This window comes from Coregonus clupeaformis, chromosome 7 (genome assembly GCF_020615455.1).
Source record: "Coregonus clupeaformis isolate EN_2021a chromosome 7, ASM2061545v1, whole genome shotgun sequence".
NCBI classification, from domain to species: domain Eukaryota; kingdom Metazoa; phylum Chordata; class Actinopteri; order Salmoniformes; family Salmonidae; genus Coregonus; species Coregonus clupeaformis.
In genome coordinates, this window is record NC_059198.1 from 46,454,248 (window position 1) to 46,479,957 (window position 25,710).

The 25,710-nt window shown below is 44.0% G+C and overlaps 1 protein-coding gene across 3 annotated transcripts in view; it reads left to right on the forward strand.

Annotated features, from left to right (window-relative positions):
* The window catches only part of LOC121569806 (supervillin), a 114,916-nt gene that overhangs the window by 65,307 nt on the left and 23,899 nt on the right, over positions 1-25,710 (forward strand). For all 3 annotated transcript variants that reach the window (XM_041881014.2, XM_041881015.2, XM_041881016.2), the window contains 7 exons: positions 212-386; positions 1,053-1,145; positions 3,077-3,163; positions 3,557-3,740; positions 3,862-4,034; positions 6,439-6,594; positions 21,771-21,907. In XM_041881014.2, coding sequence (XP_041736948.2) covers positions 212-386; positions 1,053-1,145; positions 3,077-3,163; positions 3,557-3,740; positions 3,862-4,034; positions 6,439-6,594; positions 21,771-21,907 — 1,005 coding nt within the window. The remainder of the gene's footprint in view (positions 1-211; positions 387-1,052; positions 1,146-3,076; positions 3,164-3,556; positions 3,741-3,861; positions 4,035-6,438; positions 6,595-21,770; positions 21,908-25,710) is intronic.

Below are 25,710 nucleotides of genomic sequence, written 5' to 3' on the forward strand. Positions count from 1 at the left end.
CTTCAAAGTTCTGAAAGTTTCACCTCACTGAATACACCTTGGGGGTGTGTCCCAAATGGCATCCTATTCCATATGTAGTGTACTGCTGTTGACCAGGGTCCATCAAAAATAGTGCACTATAGGTAATAGGCTGCCATTTAGGACACAGACAATGTTTCATATCACTGAATACACCCCGGGTCTCCCTATCCCCATCTCTGTGTTCTCCTAGCAGAGGATGGGAGGAGGTGAGGAGACTACGGAAAACCAGAGCCAGCGTATAGAGATGTCCATCCATGAGAGGAAGCAGTTGATCGTGGCCCGAGAGGAGGCCTGGAAGTCCAAGGGCCATGGGGCAGCTAACGACTCCACACAGTTCACTGTGGCCGCACGCATGATCAAGAAAGGTCAGGGATCATCTAATGTACACACGCATGCACGGGCACACATGCGCAAAAACACACATTTTTACACACGCATCCAAGCTCACACAGAGCCAGGTTTTGTGTCAGTCAGTGAATAAGTGGTCTTCAGTTTTAATTCACAATTCATTTACACTCATTCCATATAATCCTGCAGTTCGTTTAGGCAGCCAGTGAATAGAATTCTCCCTCCAGCCTTCCCAGACCCTCCCAGCTCCCATAGAGTAGCAGCAGTCACCGTGTGTATTTCACTCGGGCAGAAAATTATATAATTGGTCTCCTATTATCCAATTAGCTGTAGTACAGAGGGTCTTGGCGGTTCCTGGTTCAGTCAGGTTTACTGCTGAGTGAGATTAAGGGTGACATGGTAGATTACTGTCAGAAATGGAGAGGGAGGGTAGAACACAAACACTGACTGACAGACAGTTACTGTTACAGTACTACTGTTGCTGCTGGGTGGGTGGCTAGCCTATCGCTACAGTAGCTCAAACACAATATATATCAGTCTGTAAAATAGAAGGAGCTGCAGCATGACCTACATTACAGTAGTTCATTAACATTATGCCCTAACTTCTCAATTCTCTTCTGTTGTTCCATGTAGTGGAACATCCAATTATATTGTTAATATCTGTCCATCTGTGTGTGTTTCAGGTCTGGTTTCTCCTTCTGCTCTCTTCAACCCTGTGACGTCTCTCTCCGCCAAACCCAAGAACACCACTCCAGCCATCTCCAAGCCCCTGGAAGGTCAGTAGCCCAATTCAGTTTGTCCCCTTTCTCCCTCACCCTCATCGATTCAAAAGCATTGGACAGATTGTCTACCATGTTTATTGCACCAATCCAAAGCTTTTAAACTTTTGAGGGGATTGAACGAGTTCACATTTCTGTGAGAAAGGGAAAAATCATAATTGAACCAGAACCTCTCTCTCCTCTCTGGTCTATGAGTCACCTTAAAGGGAAACTCCACCCAAAAACGATCTTTCAAAATACAGAAATCATCTCCGTATGATGTATTTTGCATCATATGATACAAAACGCAGCATCATATGAGGATGATTTCTTTATTTTGAAAGTTACATATCTTGAAAACTTGATTGCTGACAAGCAAAACAGTTTGGGACTATGTCAACAATGAACTATTGAAACAAATACCAAAATATAGTTTTTGGGTGGAATTGTCCTTTAATATTATTTACAGTAAATGGTTTTGACCAGGGGTTCAGGGAACAGAACCGAAAAAGAACAAAACAATTTTTAGGAAACAGAACCTGGAACGAAAGTGATCTCTAGTGTTCCAGAACATAACTGTGAATTTTAAGATCTTGAGAACCGGTTAATGTAATTTTTTTGTTCCAAAAAGATGCCTAATGTCTCGTATATAATTCTGTAAAGTTATAATGCTAGTAATAGCCTAAACACATTCCAGTTTACGTCATGTCGTGATGTCCAAGCCGAGCACCCTCCATGTCCACCCCTCTCTCATTTTACATTTTAGTCATTTAGCAGACGCTCCTATCCAGAGCAACTTACAAGAGCAATTTGAGTTAAGTGCCTTGCTCAAGGGCACATTGACAGATTTTTCACCTAGTTAGCTCTGGGATTCGAACCAGCGACCTTCCGGTTACTGGCCCAACGCTCTTAACCGGCTTCCTGCCGTCGCTCTCTCCTCACCGGTGAAATTTGTGTGGCATCTCGCGCCTGCATTTATCTGACCAATCAAACATGTAAATAACTACCTTATGCGTTCCATAGCAAGCTTCTCTATCCATGCTAATGGATCAAGTATATTAATTAGCTATTTTGCAAAAGCGTTTTTTTTTTTTTTTTAATTTTTTATTGTTTCAGAGCTTTATTTTCTGGTCGGAACACTGGAACAGAGTGAAAGAAATAGGGGTTCTGTTCAGAATGATTGGAAAATCATTTGAGTTCCAACCCGTGGTTGTGACTGCATTATGTTGTTTGGGGTAAACGGTTGGGACTGGGTTATGTCCTTTACTGTCATTAGATACATGCCGACCTAAATGTAAACACACTATCAGAGACTACTGAGTAGTTCTTGTGAATAATGTTATGTTACTCATCTTCATCATAAAATGTGTGTATCAATAGTCATTCAATATAAAATACACTAGTACTGATATGCCCATGTCAAGAATCACCTCAAAGTAATCCAATCACTGCGAAGCTATTGTAGCCTCTGTGCTGTTTGACTCACGACCAAACTACAGTGCAATACTTATTTTGCCAATGTTGACATCTGGTTATAATCAATTGTCTTTGTTTTTATTCTATAAGAAATTGAGGATTTATCTGATACTGAAGGTGTTTTAAAATTCCTTTTGCTGTTGTATTGTGTGCATCATATCGCCTGCAATTGTCATGTGTAATCACTGTGACATTAATCATTGGTGTGGTCATTGTTATTATATCTGGTAACCAATATCTGATAGAATATGAACCCCGGGATAGTGTTTGGTTGCCCTCACAAACTGAAACGCTGTGTTGATGCATGAGACAAATGTCACCTTCATTGCTATTGTGATTTAAATTTTTTATGAATGGATGTCTTCAGATTTAATTTAATGTGAGTCCCAAATGGCACCCTATTCCCACGCTGACTAAGTGTAGATGTCAGTCTCTCTCCATTCATAGAGTAACTCCTGTATGTTCCTTTGCAGAGATAGAGGCCAAACCGGACATGAACCTGGAGTCAGACAGGAAACTGGATAAGCTGGAGTCGTTCCTGGGCAGGTTGAACAGTAAAGGTGAGTGTCTTGTTCTAGTATACTGTCTCCGTCTTTCCCAATTCGCTCCCAACCCATCCTCCTTGGCACTAACCCTGTGATGTTTGCAGATCTGTAAGGTGGAAGGAATAGGGTGGAAGCTCCAACACCACACTGCTTATACCTATCCAGACCCCACAGATCTGCAAACATTGAAGATTTAAAGCCAAGGGGGAGGGGTTGGGAGCGAATTAGGACCGACGGTCTCTGTCTATTGTGGCCTTAGTGACTGGGTTATGTCTAGGGTTGCAAAGCTACAGGTAATTTACTAAAGTTACCGGAATCTTCGGTAAAAACGCCATCGGAGACTACTGAGGACGCCTTGAGGATAATGTTATGTTACTCATCTTGTCTTCCATGCTTCTCCCCCGTCAGTGGGCGGCCTGCAGGAATCCACCATCACAGTGACAGAGAAGACGGTCAAAGAAGTCATGAATCTGGATGATGAGATGTTCGAGAAGTTCTACCGCCACGTGGCCGAGATGCCCCTCAACATGAACAGCAAGGTGGACATCAATGACGACTTTGACGACATCTTCGGTGGTACCCAGATACCCAAGTAAGCATGTGTGCGCACACATACACTCACACACACGAATATACAGAGCAGAGGTCAGGGGTGATTCAACACTGTAAAAACCCGGCACCTGCTTCCTGTTGACCCCTAACTTCTGACCTAGGCTGACCTCAGCCATGGTGGAGCACAAGCGGTCGGTGCGTCCAGTGCGCAACGTCCAGTCATCCAGGAACCCTCTTAAGATGCTGGCGGCCAGAGAGGACATCAGACACGAGTACACAGAGCAGAGACTCAACATCGGCCTGCTGGAGAGCAAGAGGATGAAGCAAGAGAAGAGTGAGTACACGGGAGGGAGGGAGGGAGGACTTGAGAGAGGGAGTACATAGAGCAGAGACTCAACATAGTCCTGATGTAGAGCAAGAGGATAAAGGCTGAGAAGGATTAGGGTTAGTCCACAATATGTTTTTGCCATATTGCTTAACTTATACCTATCCAATCCCTTCAGATCTACAAAAGTGCTAGGGGTAGGGGCTAGGGTTTGGGGGAGTTTAGATAACTAGGAATATGGGGAAAAGAAGCTTTAGATCTGATTGTGCTTGTATTCAGTTGTAAATGCATTGTCAGTCTATGCAGAGGTGGATGGTGTGTGCTGTGGTTGAGACACACATATTAACAGAACCACAACAGCACTATGAGGAAATCTTCTCCAACACTTCCCACGACAGCAAACTTTCCAGAGCACACTTTCAATCATATATTAATAACTCCCTTCCTCCCTATACTACAATACCTGAACTGATTCATATAAGACATGGGCCCTGGTTAAAAGGAGTGTACTACATATGGGAATTACCACTTTATAGGGAATTAGTGTGCCATTATGGACGCAACCTTGCCTTAATTTCCTGGTATTGTGCAGAGCAATCCTTCAAATATTCACTGTTGTTTTTCTACCATTATGGGTTGGGTAACGTGCAGTGGGCTGTGTTGCGAAACACTCTTCATGATAATTAACGTAGCAGGAGACTGAGGTTAAAGTTAGGAAAAGGGTTAGGGTTTTGTGAAAATTCTCTCCTAACCTGCTAAGAAAATCACTTCCGTTCGTAGCTGTATCGAAGTCGCATAAAAAGTGTGTCCCGGGCTGTGTAAAGCTACAAACTAAAAGGCGTGTTACTCACTCTAACTTCCTCTTCCCATCTCTTAGTGTTATAAAAATACTTCATGAGACTGGGGGCCCTGAAGGGTTCTGGGTAGGGTTGAAAAATAATAAATAAATTACCTGTTTTTCCAGAAAACCTGGTTGATTCTGGGGTTTTTCTAATATCAATTTCAAGGTTGAGAGTATTTTATTGCCTTTAATCGCATTACATTTTATCTGTATGACTTGTGTGTACAGTATGTCTGTGTGTAATGTACAGTATGTGTTTTGTGTCTGTGTATATTGTATATATCTATACATGTCCTTCTACCCCCTGCTCTGTCTCTGTCTCTGTGTTCCAGGGAATAAGAACTCTGGTTTGTCCGAAGTGGCTCAGTGTGTTTGTAATGTCAACTGTACTGTGTATATTGCATAGAGATCCTATTAAATTAAAGTTCCAGAACCAGTCTAATTGGAATGAATTGCAGTAGAGGCATAGACCTGTGATGCATTTCCTGCTTTTACTTATACAGGAAAATAAAAGTAAAGCATGTGATATATCAGAAATTGTGTAATAAAATTGTTAACCTAAAATATTGTCATATAATTATAAATACAGTTTTTACGGGTTGTATACCAATTTTCAGTATAAACGGCCTCTAAAATATATATAAACAGGCCATAAATGTCTCAATTCTTGTTGTCTTGGAAAGCTGTGTGTTGTTACGATACAATATCAGTACTTATTGCGTTTACAACTTGTCTAAATCCTATCGTCAACTGATTTCAGCCAGTGTATGGCTGTGGATTGACTGCATTGTTTGAATGAAATGTTGTCATATTGGCAGTTAATTTGAAAACAATGGAATCATTCCACTAAAACTGTCTGGCTAGCTAACAAACATACAGTGCAGATAATCTTAAAATTCATTGTTTTACACTATCTTGCACAGGCAAACCATGGTTGACCAACTCCCATACCATAATGGCTGACCTTTTATAGATGCGGTAAAGAGGTCAATCGAAATCAACCAAAACAGTGGAATTGCCATGGAAACACGTGGGGGAAAGATCCCGAGTCTCCTCATTGCCCCCCAGAAAAAGGCTATTGTTTATATGTGTATTTCACACTGTTTTGAGGTAAGAATCTGCGTATGATGCTTGTATGGATGTCAACCCCAACACATGTTCATGTCATCGTTACAAATGAACTGCATTACAGTTAAAACGACTGACAACCAACAACGATTTCTGTATGCTAGCTATGCTAACCAGCTTATAGGAACGGGAGTTAGCATTTAGCAGTCACTTCTTCTAAACCTGAAAAGTGACAATTTCTACATATTATGCAGCGAAAACAGCCAAATATATCCAAATTGGAGTTAAGTAAGCACAATGTGGGCCTGTTACAATACATAAATCATGACTGATTTGACTAATCTCCACTGGTCAATGGAACATCTGCGTTCTATTGACTCCTTTACCGCATCTATACCATCATAAGAAGGTTCATGTCCATTCTAGTATTCTAATTCCTAATTATATGGTATATTGTATATCTTTATAACTTCTCTAACCTATGGCTCCATCTCTGTGTTCCAGTGAATAAAAATAGTGGATTCTCTGAGGTGGCTCTGGCGGGGCTGGCCAGTAAGGAGAACTTCAGCAGTGTCAACCTGCGTAGTGTCAACATCTCCGACCAGATGTCCAACAACAGCGCTGTGCCCTACAAGAAACTCATGCTCATGCAGGTCAAAGGTGAGATGGACAGATGATCTCTTGAACGCTCAACCCCCCAAAGGTACAAGGTCATTAGTCAGTCATGTTAAAACCCAGATAAGAAACCAAGGGAAAGAATGTGGGTAGCCACACACACACACACACACACAACCCTCTAAACAGAGATGTTTAGCTACTGACGGGTATGTTACGCTCACCTTTTATGGGTATATAAAATATTTTCTCCCCAAAGGTTTCTTCATGATATGTATTACTCTGAGCTTTTCTCTATCAGCTGCATGCCTGACCCTGAATTTTTCTCATCTATTTTTATCTCTTTGGCAGACACGCCCCCTTTTTAAACGCCTTAGAGTAAAAAATATAACAAATCCTTGGTTCTCTATAGAACTTTCAGATCCAATTATGATGAGAAATCAAGCCTGGGCTAAGGCTAGAAAAATTGACTCTGTAGCTGATTGGCAGCTTTTCAGCGAAATAGATGCACCTCCACAATTAAGAAAGCCAAATCAAGCTACTTCTTTTTTATATATCCGACTCTGCTTGTGATCTGTCAAAATGTTGGAAAACAGTTAATGCACTGAAGCGTGGAAATTCCTCTCCCTCCCTGCTTAAGCATGTTGTCAGACTCTGACCTTACTGAGAAAAATTAGATCAGTGATGCTTTCATTAGCATTTTAGACAAGAGCAGCTCCGTTTTGTCGAGCTTGAGGTGGTGGTCCGATATCCAAGCTGAGATGTCTGCCAGGCACACAGAGAGGCCTGTCGCCACCTGGGTGTCAGAAGGCGGGAAGAAGAAGAGTAGTTGAGTGTCATCCGTATAGCAATCTAGGAGGATGAGAACAGAGGAGAGCGTCTTAGTTGAGTGAGCCGCCTTGAAGCCTGACTGGTTAAGGTCAAGAAAATCATTCTGAGAGCGATAACGAGAGATTTGGTCAGAGACAACGCACTCAAGTGTTTCAGAAAGAAAAGAAAGAAGGGATACCGGTCTCTAGTTTTTGACATCAGAGGGGTCGAGTGTTGGTTTCTTGTGGAGGGGAGGGATTCTGGCCATCTTAATGTCAGAGAGGATGCAGCCACTAGTCAGGGATGAGTTGAGGGAGGTGAGGAATGGGAGAAGGTCTCCAGAGATGGTCTGGAGGAGGGGATGGGGTCAAGTGGGCAGGTTGTTGGGCGGCCGGACATCACTAGTTGCAGGACTTCATCTGGAGAGAGAAGGAAGAATGAGGGAAAGGTAGTTGTGTGAGTGGGCTCAGTAAGCTGAGTGAATGAGGAGCGGATGTCGTCAACCTTTTTTTTCAGTGGTCCGCAGAGAGGGTTGAGGGAAGGGGAGGCGGCGAAGGATTAAGGAGTTAGGAGGCAGTGGAGAAGTTTCCCAGGGTTGGAGGCAGAAGCTTGAAATATAGATTGACAGAAAGAGGCTTTAGAAGGGAATACAGAGGAAGAGAGGAGAGAGTGGGAGGATGATAGGTACCCTGGAAGTTTAGTTTTCCTTCAATTCCGCTCAGTGGCCCGCAGCCCTGTTCTGTTAGCAAGCAGTGAGTCACTCAGCCACAGAGCAGAGGGGATAATTATTGTTATTGATCAATAATGACAAACCTCCTGGCATTGACAACTTAGATGGAAAGCTACTGAGAATGGTAGCTGACTCTATAGCCCCTCCTATCTGCCATATCTTTAATCTGAGCCTAGAGGAAAGTCTTTGTCCTCAGGCCTGGAGGGAAGCTAAAGACATTCCACTACCCAAGAGTGGTTAAGCGGCCTTTACTGGTTCTAACAGCAGACCTATCAGCTTGCTGCCAGCTCTTAGCAAACTGTTTGACCAAATACAATGCTATTTCTCTGTAAACAAATTAACAAGACTTTCCGCACGCTTATAGAGAAGGGCACAAATGACTGATGATTGGCTGAAATAAATTGATAATAAGGAGATTGTGGGTGCTGTACTTTTAGATTTCAGTGCAGCCTTTGATATTGTTGACCATAACCTGTTGTTGAGAGAACTTATGTGTTATGGCTTTTCAACCTCTGCCATATCATGAATTCAGACTTATCTATCTAATAGGACTCAGAGGGTTTTCTTTAATGGAAGCTTCTCTAATGTCAAACATGTAAAGTGTGGTGTACCACAGGGCAGCGATCTAGGCCCTCTACTCTTTTCTATTTTTACCAATGACCTACCACTGACATTAAACAAAGCATGTGTGTCCATGTATGCTGATGATTCAACCATATATGCATCAGAAACCACAGCTAATGAAGTCACTGAAACCCTTAACAAAGAGTTGGAGTCTGTTTTGGAATGGGTGTCTAGTAATAAACTGGTCCTGAACATCTCTAAAACTAAGAGCATTGTATTTGGTACAAATCATTCCCTAAGTTCTAGACCTCAGCTGAATCTGGTAATGAATGGTGTGACTGTTGAACAAGTTGAGGAGACTAAATTACTCGGTGTTACCTTCGATTGTAAATTGTCATGGTCAAACATATAGATTCAAGTCCTGCTGGCTCTAGTTTTATCTTATCTTGATTATTGTCCAGTCATATGGTCACATGCTGCAAAGAAAGACCTAGTTAAGCTGCACTTGGCCCAGAACAGAGCCGCACGTCTTGCTCTTCATTGTAATCAGAGGGCTAATATTAATACTATGCATGCAAGTCTATCTTGGCTAAGAGTTAAGGAAAGACTGACTACGTCACTTATTCAGAACATGTGCCGTTCTTACAGTATTCTCCCTGTACACCAAGTCAGAACCGTAGGGGGCATATAAGCAGACAATGAAAGCTCTTACAATATTCGATGATTACATTTCGATGTAATTTCGATGATTACATTTCTCTAAAACAGGCTATAGGCTACATGTGCACCACCAAGTCAGAACAGTAGGCGAAATTAAGAGGGGTAAAAGGGACCAAATTATTAGGGTGAGGCACATGGGCTACTAACAGCTTACACAACATACAATTAGTATTATTTTCTTAACTACAGTATACATATCTCCCTGGCATATTACATCATTTATTCAGCAGCATACAAGACATTTTTGGACTCACCTTGTTGTGCTGTGCTCACTTGAACAGGAAGGTGGCTCGGCGGTCGTTCGTGGGCAAATCTTGTCATCAAAGTCTGGCATTCTCTGGATTTATGGTGCTTTCAAGACAACTGGGAACTCGGGAAGAAAACAAGGTCGAATCATGATGACGTCAGTGATCTTCAGGTCAGAGCTCTAGAAAGAGGCATGAGTTCCCGACTTGCAATTCCGAGGTGGATGACCGTTCAAAACGTTTTTGTCCCAGTCAGAGCTCGTTTTTTTCTGAGTTCCCAGTTGTCTTGAACTCTCTGAAGTCAGATTTCCCAGTTCAGAGTTTCCAGTTCTTTTGAGCGCGGCAGAAGTCATGCTGGATTGACAGCATGGCCAATATTGAATGTTTATCCTTTTAAGCTTGGAAAAGAGACCCTTAAACCCAGACTTGGAACCACACACCCACTCCACTGAGTACCAGGCTAGGGATTGCTTTGCAATGCTTGCAGTTAGCCACTAATTCCTTCCAAACCACTCATTGTTGAATTTGAGATTTCCAACTTGTTGTGTAATGTTTATGTCCAATGGCCGATGAGCACGTTTTATCTATAATTTCTATTCATTATTTATCTTCATATGACAAGGATTAAAAAGCATTTGCCAGTAGATTGTCGACTTGATTCATGATGCTGACTGCTAGCTAAGATTTTAAAATGATGATGTTGACATGATCAGTCCAGTCAAAGCTACTTCTAAATAAATCACAGACAGTGTCACCAGCAAAGCACCCCCACACCATAACGTGATATAACGTGATTTGACGTCATTTTATCCGTGGCCAATGACCTTGAGCCTTCTTGGATGGGCACTTCTAATGTAACTCTATGGCAGCACCCAAGGGGCTTGAATTTTCTAGCCCTACCCTTAGATTTGGCGGTGATGTAGTGTCCCCATGAGTGACAGAATACTGAGCCAATCACGGCGCAACTAGAGAACCAACCCCTACGCTCCATATTTACCACTGGCTGCCCCACCACCACAGAAAGCACTGAGCTAGGCTGAAACACCTGCATTTTGGAGCTGCCTTACTCAAGAAAGCAAAAAAGAGACCAAGTTTGTATGCGGCTTTATTAACTCAATGATTATTTATTTTTATTTTTTATTTTTCATTGTTTGCAAACTGATATGTGGCATGTATTAATGTCAAAATAACATGCAAAACAGGCTCTGCCCCACCTGCCCTGAATGACGGGTCACCACTGGTCTTTTCACAGTCCCCAAGTCCCGAACAATTTTTTTTTAAAGGACAGTATCATACAGAGCCATTAGTGCTGGAACTCCCTTCCATCTTTTATAGCGCAAGTGAACAGCAAACCTGGTTTTAAAAAAAATAATAAAGCAACACATTTACGTCATTTAGCAGATGCTCTTATCCAGAGCGACTTACAAATTGGTGCATTCACCTTATAGCCAGTGGGATAACCACTTTACAATATGCATTTTATTATATATATATATTTTTTTGTATTAATATTATTATTATGTATTTTGGGGGGGGTGGGGTAAGGGGGGGTAGAAGGATTACTTTATCCTATCCCAGGTATTCCTTAAAGAGGTGGGTTTCAAGTGTCTCCGGAAGGTGGTGAGTGACTCCGCTGTCCTGGCGTCGTGAGGGAGCTTGTTCCACCATTGGGGTGCCAGAGCAGCGAACAGTTTTGACTGGGCTGAGCGTGAACTGTGCTTCCGCAGAGGTAGGGGGGCCAGCAGGCCAGAGATGGATGAACGCAATGCCCTCGTTTGGGTGTAGGGACTGATCAGAGCCTGAAGGTACGGAGGTGCCGTTCCCCTCACAGCTCCGTAGGCAAGCACCATGGTCTTGTAGCAAATGCGAGCTTCAACTGGAAGCCAGTGGAGTGTGCGGAGGAGCGGGGTGACGTGAGAGAACTTGGGAAGGTTGAACACCAGACTGGCTGCGGCATTCTGGATGAGTTATAGGGTGTTTAATGGCACAGGCAGGGAGCCCAGCCAACAGCGAGTTGCAGTAATCCAGACTGGAGATGACAAGTGCCTGGATTAGGACCTGTGCCGCTTCCTGTGTAAAACAGGGTCGTACTCTCCGAATGTTGTAGAGCATGAACCTACAGGATCGGGTCACCGCCTTGATGTTAGCGGAGAATGACAGGGTGTTGTCCAGGGTCACGCCAAGGCTCTTTGCACTCTGGGAGGAGGACACAACGGAGTTGTAAACCGTGATGGCGAGATCATGGAACGGGCAGTCCTTCCCCGGGAGGAAGAGCAGCTCCGTCTTGCCGAGGTTCAGCTTGAGGTGATGATCCGTCATCCAAACTGATATGTCTGCCAGACATGCAGAGATGCGATTCGCCACCTGGTTATCAGAAGGGGGAAAGGAGAAGATTAGTTGTGTGTCATCTGCGTAGCAGTGATAGGAGAGGCCATGTGAGGATATGACAGAGCCAAGTGACTTGGTGTATAGTGAGAATAGGAGAGGGCCTATAACTGAGCCCTGGGGGACACCAGTGGTGAGAGCACGTGGTGCGGAGACAGATTCTCGCCACGCCACTTGGTAGGAGCGACCGGTCAGGTAGGACGCGATCCAAGAGTGAGCCACGCCGGAGATGCCCAGCTCGGAGAGGGTGGAGAGAAGGATCTGATGGTTCACAGTATCAAAGGCAGCAGACAGGTCTAGAAGGACAAGAGCAGAGGAGAGAGAGTTAGCTTTAGCAGTGCGGAGAGCCTCCGTGACACAGAGAAGAGCAGTCTCAGTTGAATGACCAGTCTTGAAACCTGACTGGTTTGGATCAAGAAGGTCATTCTGAGAGAGATAGCAAGAGAGTTGGCTAAAGACGGCACGCTCAAGAGTTTTGGAGAGAAAAGAAAGAAGGGATACTGGTCTGTAGTTGTTGACATCAGAGGGATCGAGTGTTGGTTTTTTGAGAAGGGGTGCAACTCTTGCTCTCTTGAAGATGGAAGGGACATAGCCAGTGGTCAAGGATGAGTTGATGAGCGAGGTGAGGTAAGGGAGAAGGTCACCGGAGATGGTCTGGAGAAGAGAGGAGGGGATAGGGTCAAGCGGGCAGGTTGTTGGGCGCCGGTCGTCACAAGTCGCAAGATTTTATCTGGAGAGAGAGGGGAGAACGAAGTCAAAGCATAGGGTAGGGCAGTGTGAGCAGGACCAGCAGTGTCATTTGACTTAACAAACGAGGATCGGATGTCGTCAACCTTCTTTTCAAAATGGTTGACAAAGTCATCCACAGAGAGGGAGGGAGGGAGGGGGGGGAGGATGATTCAGCAGGGAGGAGAAGGTGGCAAAGAGCTTCCTAGGGTTAGAGGCAGATGCTTGGAATTTAGAGTGGTAGAAAGTGGCTTTAGCAGCAGAAACAGATGAAGAAAATGTAGAGAAGAGGGAGTGAAAAGATGCCAGGTCCGCAGGGAGTCTAGTTTTCCTCCATTTCCGCTTGGCTGCTCGGAGCCCTGTTCTGTGAGCTCGCAATGAGTCATCAAGCCACGGAGCAGGAGGGGAGGATCGAGCCGGCCGGGAGGATAGGGGACATAGAGAGTCAAAGGATGCAGAAAGGGAGGGTTGAGGAGGCAGAATCAGGAGATTGGAGGGAGAAGGATTGAGCAGAGGGAAGAGATGATAGGATGGAAGAGGAGAGAGTAGCGGGAGAGAGAGAGCGAAGGTTGCGACGGCGCATTACCATCTGAGTAGGGGCAGAGTGAGTAGTGTTGGATGAGAGCGAGAGAGAAAAGGATACAAAGTAGTGGTCAGAGACATGGAGGGGTGTTGCAGTGAGATTAGTAGAAGAACAGCATCTAGTAAAGATGAGGTCAAGCGTATTGCCTGCCTTGTGAGTAGGGGGGGACGGTGAGAGGGTGAGGTCAAAAGAGGAGAGGACTGGAAAGAAGGAGGCAGAGAGAAATGAGTCAAAGGTAGACGTAGGGAGGTTGAAGTCCCCCAGAACTGTGAGGGGTGAGCCATCCTCAGGAAAGGAACTTATCAAGGTGTCAAGCTCATTGATGAACTCTCAAAGGGAACCTGGAGGGTGAGAAATGACAAGGATGTTAAGCTTGAATGGGCTAGTGACTGTGACAGCATGGAATTCAAATGAGGAGATAGACAGATGGGTCAGGGGAAAAAGAGAGAATGTCCACTTGGGAGAGATGAGGATTCCTGTGCCACCACCCCGCTGACCAGATGCTCTCGGGGTATGCGAGAACACATGGCCAGACGAGGAGAGAGCAGTAGGAGTAGCAGTGTTTTCAGTGGTAATCGATGTTTCCGTCAGCGCCAAGAAGTCGAGGGACTGGAGGGTAGCATAGGCTGAGATGAACTATGCCTTGTTGGCAGCAGAACGGCAGTTCCAGAGGCTGCCGGAGACCTGGAATTCCACGTGGGTGGTGCGCGCAGTGACCACCAGGTTAGAGAGGCAGCAGCCACGTGGTGTGAGGCGTTTGTATAGCCTGTGCGGCGAGGAGAGAATAGGGATAGACAGAGGCATAGTTGACAGGCTACAGAAAATGGCTACAATAATGCAAAGCAGATCGGAATGAAATGAACTAAACATCTGGGAAAGCGAGAGAGCGGGGCCTCCCTCACCTACGTTTCACTGAAACACCCAAATATAACTCTCCCAACTTCCACCTCAGAAACTATAATTGTTATAAACAACAGCGGTTCAATGTTTTCTAGGAATAGACTAACTTAGTTTATTCAGCTAGCTAACTTGGTACAGTATTCTTCCGTGAAAATCGTTCAGGGCACCTAGTCATATGACGCCACAGCCAACTAGCATGCCGGACTCCAACAACACGGTTTAGCACCAATACTTGGCCACAACAAACCACCAGTTTGTCAACACGCCAAGCAGATCATTCGTGTCCGTGTCTAACGTTGTGGGTTAGTCCCGACAGCTTGAGCGAGTCCGTCGTCAACTTATTCAGCCAGTTAGTTAGCTAGAATAGTTAGCATACTAGCTAGCCATTGCTTTCAGACAAAGAAGAAACCCCTCCTCCCATGGCACGAACACACAGAGAGAGCCAAGCTAACGTTAACTAGTCACCCATGTCCCGAATTCCTTTGAACGACTCTGGCTACCAGTATGTAAAAACAAAACACAAATGTAGGTTATAACTTACCCCCAGCAGCTACTGTTAGCTAGCCAAGTGCAAAGCTAGCCACTGAATTGACTCAGCCAGTTCGCGCCTGTTCGCTAGGTCGTTGTAGCTATCCAGGTAGCAACAAGCTATCTAAATTTCAAGCACAGTAGCCACTTACTACCTAACGTTAACGCTTCAGACAATGAGGTTAGAAAAACAGCTGAATGGTAAGCATTATTGTATGTAATTATTGTAGGCAGCTAGCTGGCGTAATTACAGGTACTCTCAGGCATGAAACAACTATCCACAGTTGCTAATAGTTACCAGTAGCTACCCGCTAGCTAGTCCAGGTTGTGGGTTAGCTAGCTTCCTGCTTCACCGGGCTCAGCCGAATACAATACTAACCTACAATAATTACATACAACAACCCACGATAACAACCTACAATACCTAACTACAATCTAAATACATAGTTTAAGCTTTACTCGACAAAGCCCAAACTATGTATATAAGCCATATAAGCCAAGCTTACCTCCCGCCAGAGAGAGACACAACCTTCTTCACCCGCTTCGAGGGAAAACACCTCATGGCACAATGCCTCTCCCCCATGTGACCTACTTGTTGTATGTACTGGCGTAAACTACCAGTCAAAAGTTTGGACACACCTACTCATTCAAGGGTTTTTCATTATTTTTACTATTTTCTACATTGTAGAACAATAGTGAAGACATCAAAACTATGAAATAACACATATGGAATCATGTACAGAAGGAATCATGGAATCATACAGAAGATGGCCCTAATTGGTAAATTGACCAAGTACATATTATGTCAAAAACAGCTCAAATAAGCAAAGAGAAACGACAGTCCATCATTACTTTAAGACATGAAGGTCAGTCAATACGGAAAATGTAAAGAACCTTGAAAGTTTCCTCAAGTGCAGTCGCAAAAACCATCAAGCGCTATGATGAAACTGGCTCTCATGAGGACCGCCACATGAATGGAAGACCCAGAGTTACCCCTGCTGCAGTGGATAAGTTCATTTAGAGTTACCAGCCTCAGCAATTGCAGCCCAAATAAATGCTTCACAGAGTTCAAGTCACAGACACATTTCAACATCAACTGTTCAGAGGGGACTGTGTGAATCAGGCCTTCATGGTCGAATTGCTGCAAAAAAACACTACTAAAGAACACCAATAATAAGAAGAGACCTGCTTGGGACAAGTAACACGAGCAATGGACATTAGACCGGTGGAAATGTGTCCTTTGGTCTGGAGTCCAAATTTGAGATTTTTGGGTCCAACCGCCGCGGTGTGGGTGAACGGATGATTTCCGCATGTGTAGATCCCACCGTAAAGCATGGCGGAGGAGGTGTTATGGTGTGGGGGTGCTTTGCTGGTGACACTGTCTGTGATTTATTTAGAATTCAAGGCACACTTAACCAGCATGGCTACCACAGCATTCTGCACCAATACGCCATCCCATATGGTTTGGGCTCAGTGGGACTATAATTTGTTTTTCAACAGGACAATGACCCAACACACCTCCAGGCTGTGTAAGGGCTATTTGACCAAGAAGGCGGGTGATGGAGTGCTATATCAGATGACCTGGCCTCCACAATCCCCCGACCTCAACCCAATTGGGATGGTTTGGGATAAGTTGGACCACAAGTGCTCAGCATATGTGGGAACTCCTTCAAGATTGTTGGAAAAGCATTCCAGGTAAAGCTGGTTGAGAGAATGCCAAGAGTATTCAAAGCTGTCATCAAGGCTAAGGGTGGCTATTTGAAGAATCTAAAATATAATATTTTTTGGTTACTACATGATTCCATATGTGTTATTTCATCGTTTTGATGTCTTCACTATTATTCTACAATGTAAGAAAATAGTAAAAATAAAGAACCGCTTTTGAATGAGTAGGTGTGTCCAATCTTTTGACTGGTATTGTATGTGTAACTGATAGATGCACACACACGCACACTAGATGTTAACGTTTTTAAATATATGTAAATTATAAAGTATTTTGTCTGTAATGTCTTTTTCGTTATGTGTCGGACCCCAGAAAGACTAGCTGTCACCATTGGAGTCGGCTAATGGGGATCCTAATAATCAAATCAAAGGTTGAGCCGGCTGGGAGGAAAGGGGACAGTGAGACAAAGTATGTGGAAAGGGAGGAAAGTAGGGTTGAAGAGGCACATTAAGGAGACAGGAGGGAGAAGGATTTAGCAGAAGGGGAAAAGGATAGGATAGAAGAGGAGAGAGTAATGGGAGCGAGAGAGTGAAGATTGCGGTGGCACATGACCGTCTGGGTAGAGTGGGTTGCAGTAAATATGGTGAGAAAAAGAAACAAAGTAGTGATCAGAGACATGGAGGGGGGTTGCAGTGAGATTAGTAAGTGAACAGCCTCTAGTGAAGATGAGGTCAAGCGTATTGCTTGCCTTGTGAGTGGGAGGTGACTGGGAAAGGGTGAGGTCAAAAGAGGAAAGGAATGGAAAGAAAGAGATAGAAATACATTAATTTAATTCAGGGGTCGGGAGGTTAGTTAAAATAATAATATAAATAATAAAATAATATGCCATTTAGCAGACGCTTTTATCCAAAGCGACTTAGTCATGCGTGCATACATTTTTGTGTATGGGTGGTCCCGGGGATCAAACCCACTACCTTGGCGTTACAAGCGCCGTGCTCTACCAGCTTGTACGATGAGTTGTCTAGTACGATGAGTGGTGAGCCATCGTCAGGAAATTAGCTTATCAAGGTGTCAAGCTTGTTGAACTGTCCAAGGGCACCTAGTGGGCAATAGATGATAACAATGTTAAGCTTGAGTGACAGTGACCACATGGAATTCAAATGATGAGATAGACAGGTGAGAGAGGGGGGAAAGAGAACATTTCCACTTTTATTTTATTTTTAGTTTACCTTTATTTAACTAGGCAAGTCAGTTAAGAACAAATTCTTATTTACAATGACGGCCTACACCGGCCAAACCCGGACGACGCTGGAGAAATGAGTAGCCCTGTGCCACCACCTCGATGACCAGATGCTCTCTGACTATGAGAGAACACATAGTCAGATGACGAGAGAGCAAACTTAACATGTGTAAATATTTTTATGAACATAACATTCAACAACTGAGACATAAACTGAACAAGTTCGACAGACATGTGGCCCTTGCCCTCACCCTCCGATCCAACAGGTCCCAGACGTGCTCAATGGGATTGATATCTGGGTTCTTCGCTGGCCTTGGCAGAACACTGACATTCCTGTCTTGCAGGAAATCACGCACAGAACGAGCAGTATGGCTGGTGGCATTGTCATGCTGGAGGGTCATGCCAGGATGAGCCTGCAGGAAGGGTACCACATGAGGGAGGAGGATGTCTTCCCTGTAACGCACAGCGTTGAGATTGCCTGCAATGACAACAAGCTCAGTCCGATGATGCTGTGCCACACCACCCCAGACCATGACGGACCCTCCACCTCCAAATCGATCCCGCTCCAGAGTACAGGCCTCGGTGTAACGCTCATTCCTTCAACGATAAACGCGAATCCGACCATCACTCCTGGTGAGACAAAACCGCGACTCGTCAGTGAAGAGCACTTTTTGCCAGTCCTGTATGGTCCAGCGACGGTTGGTTTGTGCCCATAGGCGACATTGTTGCCGGTGACGATGTCTGGTGAGGACCTGCCTTACAACAGGCCTACAAGCCCTCAGTCCAGCGTCTCTCAGCCTATTGCGGACAGTCTGAGCACTGATGGAGGGATTGTGCGTTCCTGGTGTAACTCGGGCAGTTGTTGTTGCCATCCTGCACCTGTCCCGCAGGTGTGATGTTCGGCTGTACCGATCCTGTGCAGGTGTTGTTACACGTGGTCTGCCACTGCGAGGACGATCAGCTGTCCGTCTTGTCTCCCTGTAGAGCTGTGTTAGGCGTTTCACAGTACGGACATTGCATTGCAATTTATTGCCCTGGCCACATCTGCAGTCCTCATGCCTCCTTGCAGCATGCCTAAGGCACGTTCACGCAGATGAGCAGGGACCCTGGGCATCTTTCTTTTGGTGTTTTTCAGAGTTAGTAGAAAGGCCGCTTTAGTGTCCTAAGTTTTCATAACTGTGACCTTAATTGCCTACCGTCTGTAAGCTGTTAGTGTCTTAACGACAGTTCCACAGGTGCATGTTCATTAATTGTTTATGGTTCATTGAACAAGCATGGGAAACAGTGTTTAAACCCTTTACAATGAAGCTCTGTGACTTTATTTGGATTTTTACGAATTATCTTTGAAAGACAGGGTCTTTTTTTGCCAAAGCTACAAAAGAGCTAAATGAGATCATCTGTAAATAACTAGGTAAGATACTCAAGTGAGAGTGGTGTGGAGCCTTCCTCTCTTTCCTTCCTCGAATAACTCCGCAAAACAACTTGGCTGAACGTCTTTGTTTCGGCGTCAACACCGCCATGATGTGCTAGATGCCTTGCTTAAGATTTATAAAAAAAACAATCCACTGGGGCAGATTAGCTTGATTCTTTCTTGCTGCAGATTTCTGCTCCCCTGATTGCAGAATAATTTACACATATTTTTAACCAGACGATTATATCAGGTGATATCCTTATTGTTTGGAAGGCTGCCGATGTGCTCCCCCTCCACAAAAGTAGTTACTGGTCCGACATGAATAATTATCACCCAGTATCTACATTTTCTTGGCTAGCAATCTGTTTTTTTTTATGCGCTTTTCATGCACCTATCGAAGGCATTTGATACTGTTGACCATTCATTATTAATTCGTAGGTTGTCTGAAATTGGCACCATGCAATTGGTTTGAAAGCTACCTGACACACAGGACACAATGTGTATCTTCTGATGGTGTTAAGTCAGGTTTCCTTGATATTACTAAAGGTGTGCCACAAGGGTCGATTTTGGGCCCTGTACTTTTTCAAATCTATATAAACAATATTTGTTTGTTTTGTAAGAAATTGTAACCTCCACTTGTATGCGGACGATACGGTTGTGTATTCTTTTGCCCCTTCTGTTGACAAGGCTCTTTCTGATTTTCAGCCTGCCTTCATTGTTTTACAGAAAAGCTTTATTGACCTCAAACTAGTATTTGTGTTTTGCAAGGCACACAATAATGACTCCATTGTTTTAAGCATCTGTACCTTGGATGGTGCCTACATTGATCGTGTCTCTGCTTATACGTTTCTGGGTATCTGGATAGACAACAAGTTGTCTTTAAAAAACACACAGAGTTAAAAATTGTGTTCTCCTATAGAAATAGGTCATGCCTCTCGCTTAATAGTAGAAAGCAGATCATCAGATCATTCAGTCAACGTTCCTACCGGTCCTAGACTACGGCGACATCATTACATTTTAGTCATTTAGCAGACGCTCTTATCCAGAGCGACTTACAGTTTGTGAGTGCATACATTTTTCATATGAATGCATCATCTATATGAATGCAGCTGCCAATACACTGAAACCATTGAATGCAGTTTATCACAGCGCACTACGCTTTATTGCGGTAGACCGGTTCAGTACACATCACTGCATTCTGTATCAGAAAGTAGGTTTGCCCTCTTTGAGGCCTCATAGATCGATGCATTGCTCTCTTTTTGTTTATAAAGCTCTTTTACAAAAACTCCCGCTGTACCTAACATCATTAATAACCTTTAGGCGTACAAGTTACCATACCCGGTCTCAGGGATGGCGAACTCTGGAGATTCCTTCGGTCTCTACAGAGTTAGGTAAATCAGCTTTTAGTTTTTTTTGCACCTTGTGGAATAATCTCAAACTCTTTACAATTGGATTAATTGGTGCCTCTGGAGCATTTTGATTATTAAGGATCTTTTCAATGAAGAATGTATTTGTTTTCTGTGATTGTTTTGTATCTCTGTTTTGCTTTTTATATTGTTTTAATTTGTATATTTCTGTAATTACAGCGCTCATCTGTAAAATAAACCTTGGTCTCAGCAAGACTCCATATCAAAATAAAGGTTAAATAAAAAAATTGCCTTAACCAACCACTCGCTCCCCCCACCGCCATTTGCTACTAGATCTTTGGAGAGACATACATGTCAACAATGCTACATTAAACACAACAGTTTAGAGGATAAATCTGAGCTGGAATCCCAAACACCTTTCACACAAAGGAACAGACAGTCTCGTAGTAGATCATCTTACAATGACAACAAAAACACTCCAGGGACTGGAGTCATCATTTATGTGTACTATACTGATAATGGTTTATCCTAACAAAGGAGGAAGGCAGTGTGTTCTTTGACTGTCGCGTCACATTGAGGAGAAAGATATCTCAGGCTGTGTCTCAAATAGCTCCCTATTCATTATGTAGTGCACTACTTGTGAATTAGGGTGCCATGTGGATGCAACCTCAGTCCTCAGAGAGGTAATTCGCCTAGATTAGACAGGTATTGAGGGCAAGAAAAACATCTTCCTCTTCCATGAATCAAGGAGACTTACTGTAGCCTGTAACGAGTATGCTAAGGCAAACCATCCAGAACAGTGAGCAGCAAAATGTTGTGTACATCTTAAATGGCAACCTATTCCCTATATAGTGCACTACTTTTGACCAGAGCCCTATGGGAATAAAGGGAATAGGGTGCCATTTGGGATGCGTCTGTCTGCTGCTGCATGCTAATTTACTAAATTACATTATTGTTTTGTCCTGGCTGTCTTCTAGTCTGGGGAAGGAAGAATGGATTGTGTACGTTGTGCCTGTTTGCGCTGCTTATTGCAGCCACATCTGTTACAGTAGTAACCCATTTCCTAGTGCTGCTGTGCTGAGGTCCAATTGGCATTTTTACAAAAGCCACAAAGGATGCTCTTGAAGGGTGTCCTTTACTTTCCAGAGGATGTAAAAAAAAAAAAGTGTTTGTTTTGGTTCCTCATGTTACCCAGGTCACCTCGCTCTTCCCTGGGCTAGCCTGTCCGGCCAACAACCCCCCCCCCCCCTTTCTAATCCAGCCCAAATCCAATAAGACCAACCAGACCACATTATAATAATATATGCCTATCTGTGTTTGTTTGTTTCTGTCTGGTTTATTATAACCAGGCCGAAGGCACGTCCAAACCAGACTAGTAGAGCCCAGAGCGTCCTCTCTAAACAGCGGGGATTGCTTTCTGCTCATCACTCCCCATCACTGCTTCATCTGGACCGGAGAGTTTGCCAACGTCATCGAGAAGGCCAAGGTGAGTCCGCTATGTTGTAACGGCCATGTTCATTTTCATTCAGTCTTCTTACTCTTCTTGGTGTTATCAGTAACTTGATCAAACTTTATTGTCCCTAGAGGGAAATTCGGTTCATGAGCAGGGGTAACATGATCAAAACACATGCACCAATGTTGTCATACATGTATTGTAAATATTGCTGGTCAGTGTTGTCTTATTGGATATACAAAAATATAAACACAACATGCAACAATTTCTAAGATTTTACTGAGTTACAGTTCATATAAGGAAATCACTAAATTGAAATAAATTCATTAAACCCTAATCTATGGATTTCACATGACTGGGAATACAGATATGCATCTGTTGGTCACAGATAGCTTTTAAAAAAAATGTTGCCTTTGGAATGTTGTCCCACTCCTCTTCAATGGCTATGCGAAGTTGCTGGATAGTGGCAGGAACTGGAACACGCTGTCGTACACAGCGATCCAGAGCATCCCAAACATGCTCAATGGGTGACATGTCTGGTGAGTATGCAGGCCATGGAAGAACTGGGACATTTTCAGCTTCCAGGAATTGTGTACAGATCTTTGCGACATGGGGCCGTGCATTATCATGCTGAAACATGAGGTGATTGCGGAGGATGAATGGCACAACAATGGGCCTCAGGATCTCGTCACGGTATCTCTGTGCATTCAAATTGCCATCGATAATATCATAATTGCCCAAACCATAACCCCACCGCCACCATAGGGCACTCTGTTCACAACGTTGACATCAGCAAACCGCTCACCCACATACACCTGGTCTGCGGTTGTGAGGCTGGTTGGACGTACTGCCAAATTCTCTAAAACTACTTTGGATGTCAGGTGGATGGATCATCTTGGCAAAGGAGAAATTCTCACTAACAGGAATGCAAATAAATTTGTGCACAAAACTTGAGAGAAATACGCTTTTTGTGTGTATGGAAAATGTCTGGGATCTTTTATTTCAGCTAATGAAACATGGGACCAACACTTTATATTTTTGTTCAGTATAGTTACATTAGGTATGTTTCTATACTCCATAGATGAACGCGTGTAACCATCTGTCAGTGGGGTTTAAAGGGACTTTGTTCATCCACAGACAGGAACAAAGAACTCCCTGTGGAAAAAGGTGGAGGGGTATGTCTCATGATTAACAACTCATGGTAACGTACAGGAACTCAAGTCTTTTTGTTCTCCCGATCTGGAATACCTCACCATCAAATGCCGACTGCATTATCTCCAGAGATAATTTTCTTCAGTTGTCATTGCCGTGGACGTCTACGAATAGACCAGCTATGCCTTCGTAAGGCAATTAGAGGCAAAAATGGTCGCAATTCAATGGCTCAGACATGAGACGCATGTGGCAGGGACAACAGACAATCACGGATTATAAAGGGAAAACCAGCCACGTCGAGAGCACTGACACCTCGCTCCCGGACAAGCTAAACACCTTCTTTGCCCGCTTCGAGGAAAACTACACAGTCGCAGAAGTGGGCCCCTGCCGCTTACGAGGACTGTGCTTCCGATCTCCGTGGCCGACGTGAGCAAGACATTCAAGCTTGTTAACCCTCGCAAGGCTAACAGCCCAGACGGTATCCCAAGCCGCGTCCTCAGAGCATGTACAGTTCAGCTGGCTGGAGTGTTTACAGACATATTCAATCTCTCCCTAGCCCAGTATGTTGTCCCCACTTGCTTCAAGATGTCTACCTTTGTTCATGTACTCAAGAAAGCGAAGATAACTTAATTAAATTACTATCGTCCCATAGCACTCACTTCTGTCATCGTGAAATGCTTTGAGTCGCTAGTGAAGGATCATATCACCTCCACCTTACCCGACACCCTAGACCCACTACAAATTCCATACCGCCCCAGCAGATCCACGGACGACGCAATCGCCATTACACTGCACACTGCCCTATCCCACCTCGACAGGAGGAATACCTACAGTGCTATGAAAAAGTATTTGCCCCCTTTCTAATTTTCTCTACATATTTGTGATACTGAATGTTATCAGATCTTCAACCAAAACCTAATATTAGATAAAGGGAACATAAGTGAAAAAATAACACAACAATTACATATTTATTTCATAAACAAAGTTATGCAACACCCAATTTCCCTGTGTGAAAAAGTATTTGCCCCCTTACACTCAATAACTGGTTGTGCCATCTTTAGCTGCAATGACTCCAACCAAATGCTTCCTGTAGTTGTTGATCAGTCTCTCACGTCGCTGTGGAGGAATTTTGGCCCACTCTTCCATGCAGAACTGCTTTAACTCAGTGACGTGTGGGTTTTCAAGCATGAACTGCTTGTTTCAAGTCCTGCCACAACATCTCAATTGGGATTAGGTCTGGACTTTGACTAGGCCATTCCAAAACTTCTAATTTGTTGCTTTTTAGCAATTTTCATGTAGACTTGATTGTGTGTTTTGGATCATTGTCTTGCTGCATGACCCAGCTGCGCTTTAGCTTCAGCTCACAGACGGATGGTCTGACATTCTTCTGTAGAATTCTCTGATACAGAGCAGAATTCATGGTTCCTTCTATTAAGGCAAGTCGTCCAGGTCCTGAGGCAGCAAAGCATCCCCAAACCATCACACTAGCACCACCATGCTTGACCTTTGGTATGATGTTCTTACTGTGGAATGCAGAGTTTGGTTTTCACACTGCCTGCCCTACAGGGCATCTACAGCACCCGGTGTAACAGGATTGTTAAGCCTTGAGACATGGATTGTGTATGTGTGCCAATCAGAGGGTGAATGGGCAAAACAAAAGATTTCAGTGCTTTTTGAATGGTGTATGGTAGTACGTGCCAGGCACACCGGTTTGTGTCAACAACTGCAACACTGCTTGGTTTTTCACGCTCAACAGTTTCCCGTGTGTATCAAGAATGGTCCACCACCCAAAGGACATCCAGCCAACTTGACACAACTGTGGAGTCAACATGGGCCAGCATCCCTGTGGAACGCTTTTGACACCTTGTAAAGTCCATGCCCCGACGAATTAAGGCTGTTCTTAGTGTTTTGTACACTCAGTGTATGTATATACTGTATTCTAGTCTTGGCTCATCATATATACAGTGGGGAGAACAAGTATTTGATACACTGCCGATTTTGCAGGATTTCCTACTTACAAAGCATGTAGAGGTCTGTAATTTTTATCATAGGTACACTTCAACTGCGAGAGACGGAATCTAAAACAAAAATCCAGAAAATCACATTGTAGGATTTTTAAGTAATTCATTTGCATTTTATTGCATGACATAAGTATTTGATCACCTACCAACCAGTAAGAATTCCGGCTCTCACAGACCTGTTAGTTTTTCTTTAAGAAGCCCTCCTGTTCTCCACTCATTACCTGTATTAACTGCACCTGTTTGAACTCGTTACCTGTATAAAAGACACCTGTCCACACACTCAATCAAACAGACTCCAACCTCTCCACAATGGCCAAGACCAGAGAGCTGTGTAAGGACATCAGGGATAAAATTGTAGACCTGCACAAGGCTGGGATGGGCTACAGGACAATAGGCAAGCAGTTTGGTGAGAAGGCAACAACTGTTGCCGCAATTATTAGAAAATGGAAGAAGTTCAAGATGACGGTCAATCATCCTCGGTCTGGTGCTCCATGCAAGATCTAACCTTGTGGGGCATCAATGATCATGAGGAACGTGAGGGATCAGCCCAGAACTACACGGCAGGACCTGGTCATTGACCTGAAGAGAGCTTGGACCACAGTCTCAAAGAAAACCATTAGTAACACACTACTCCGTCATGGATTAAAATCCTGCAGCGCACGC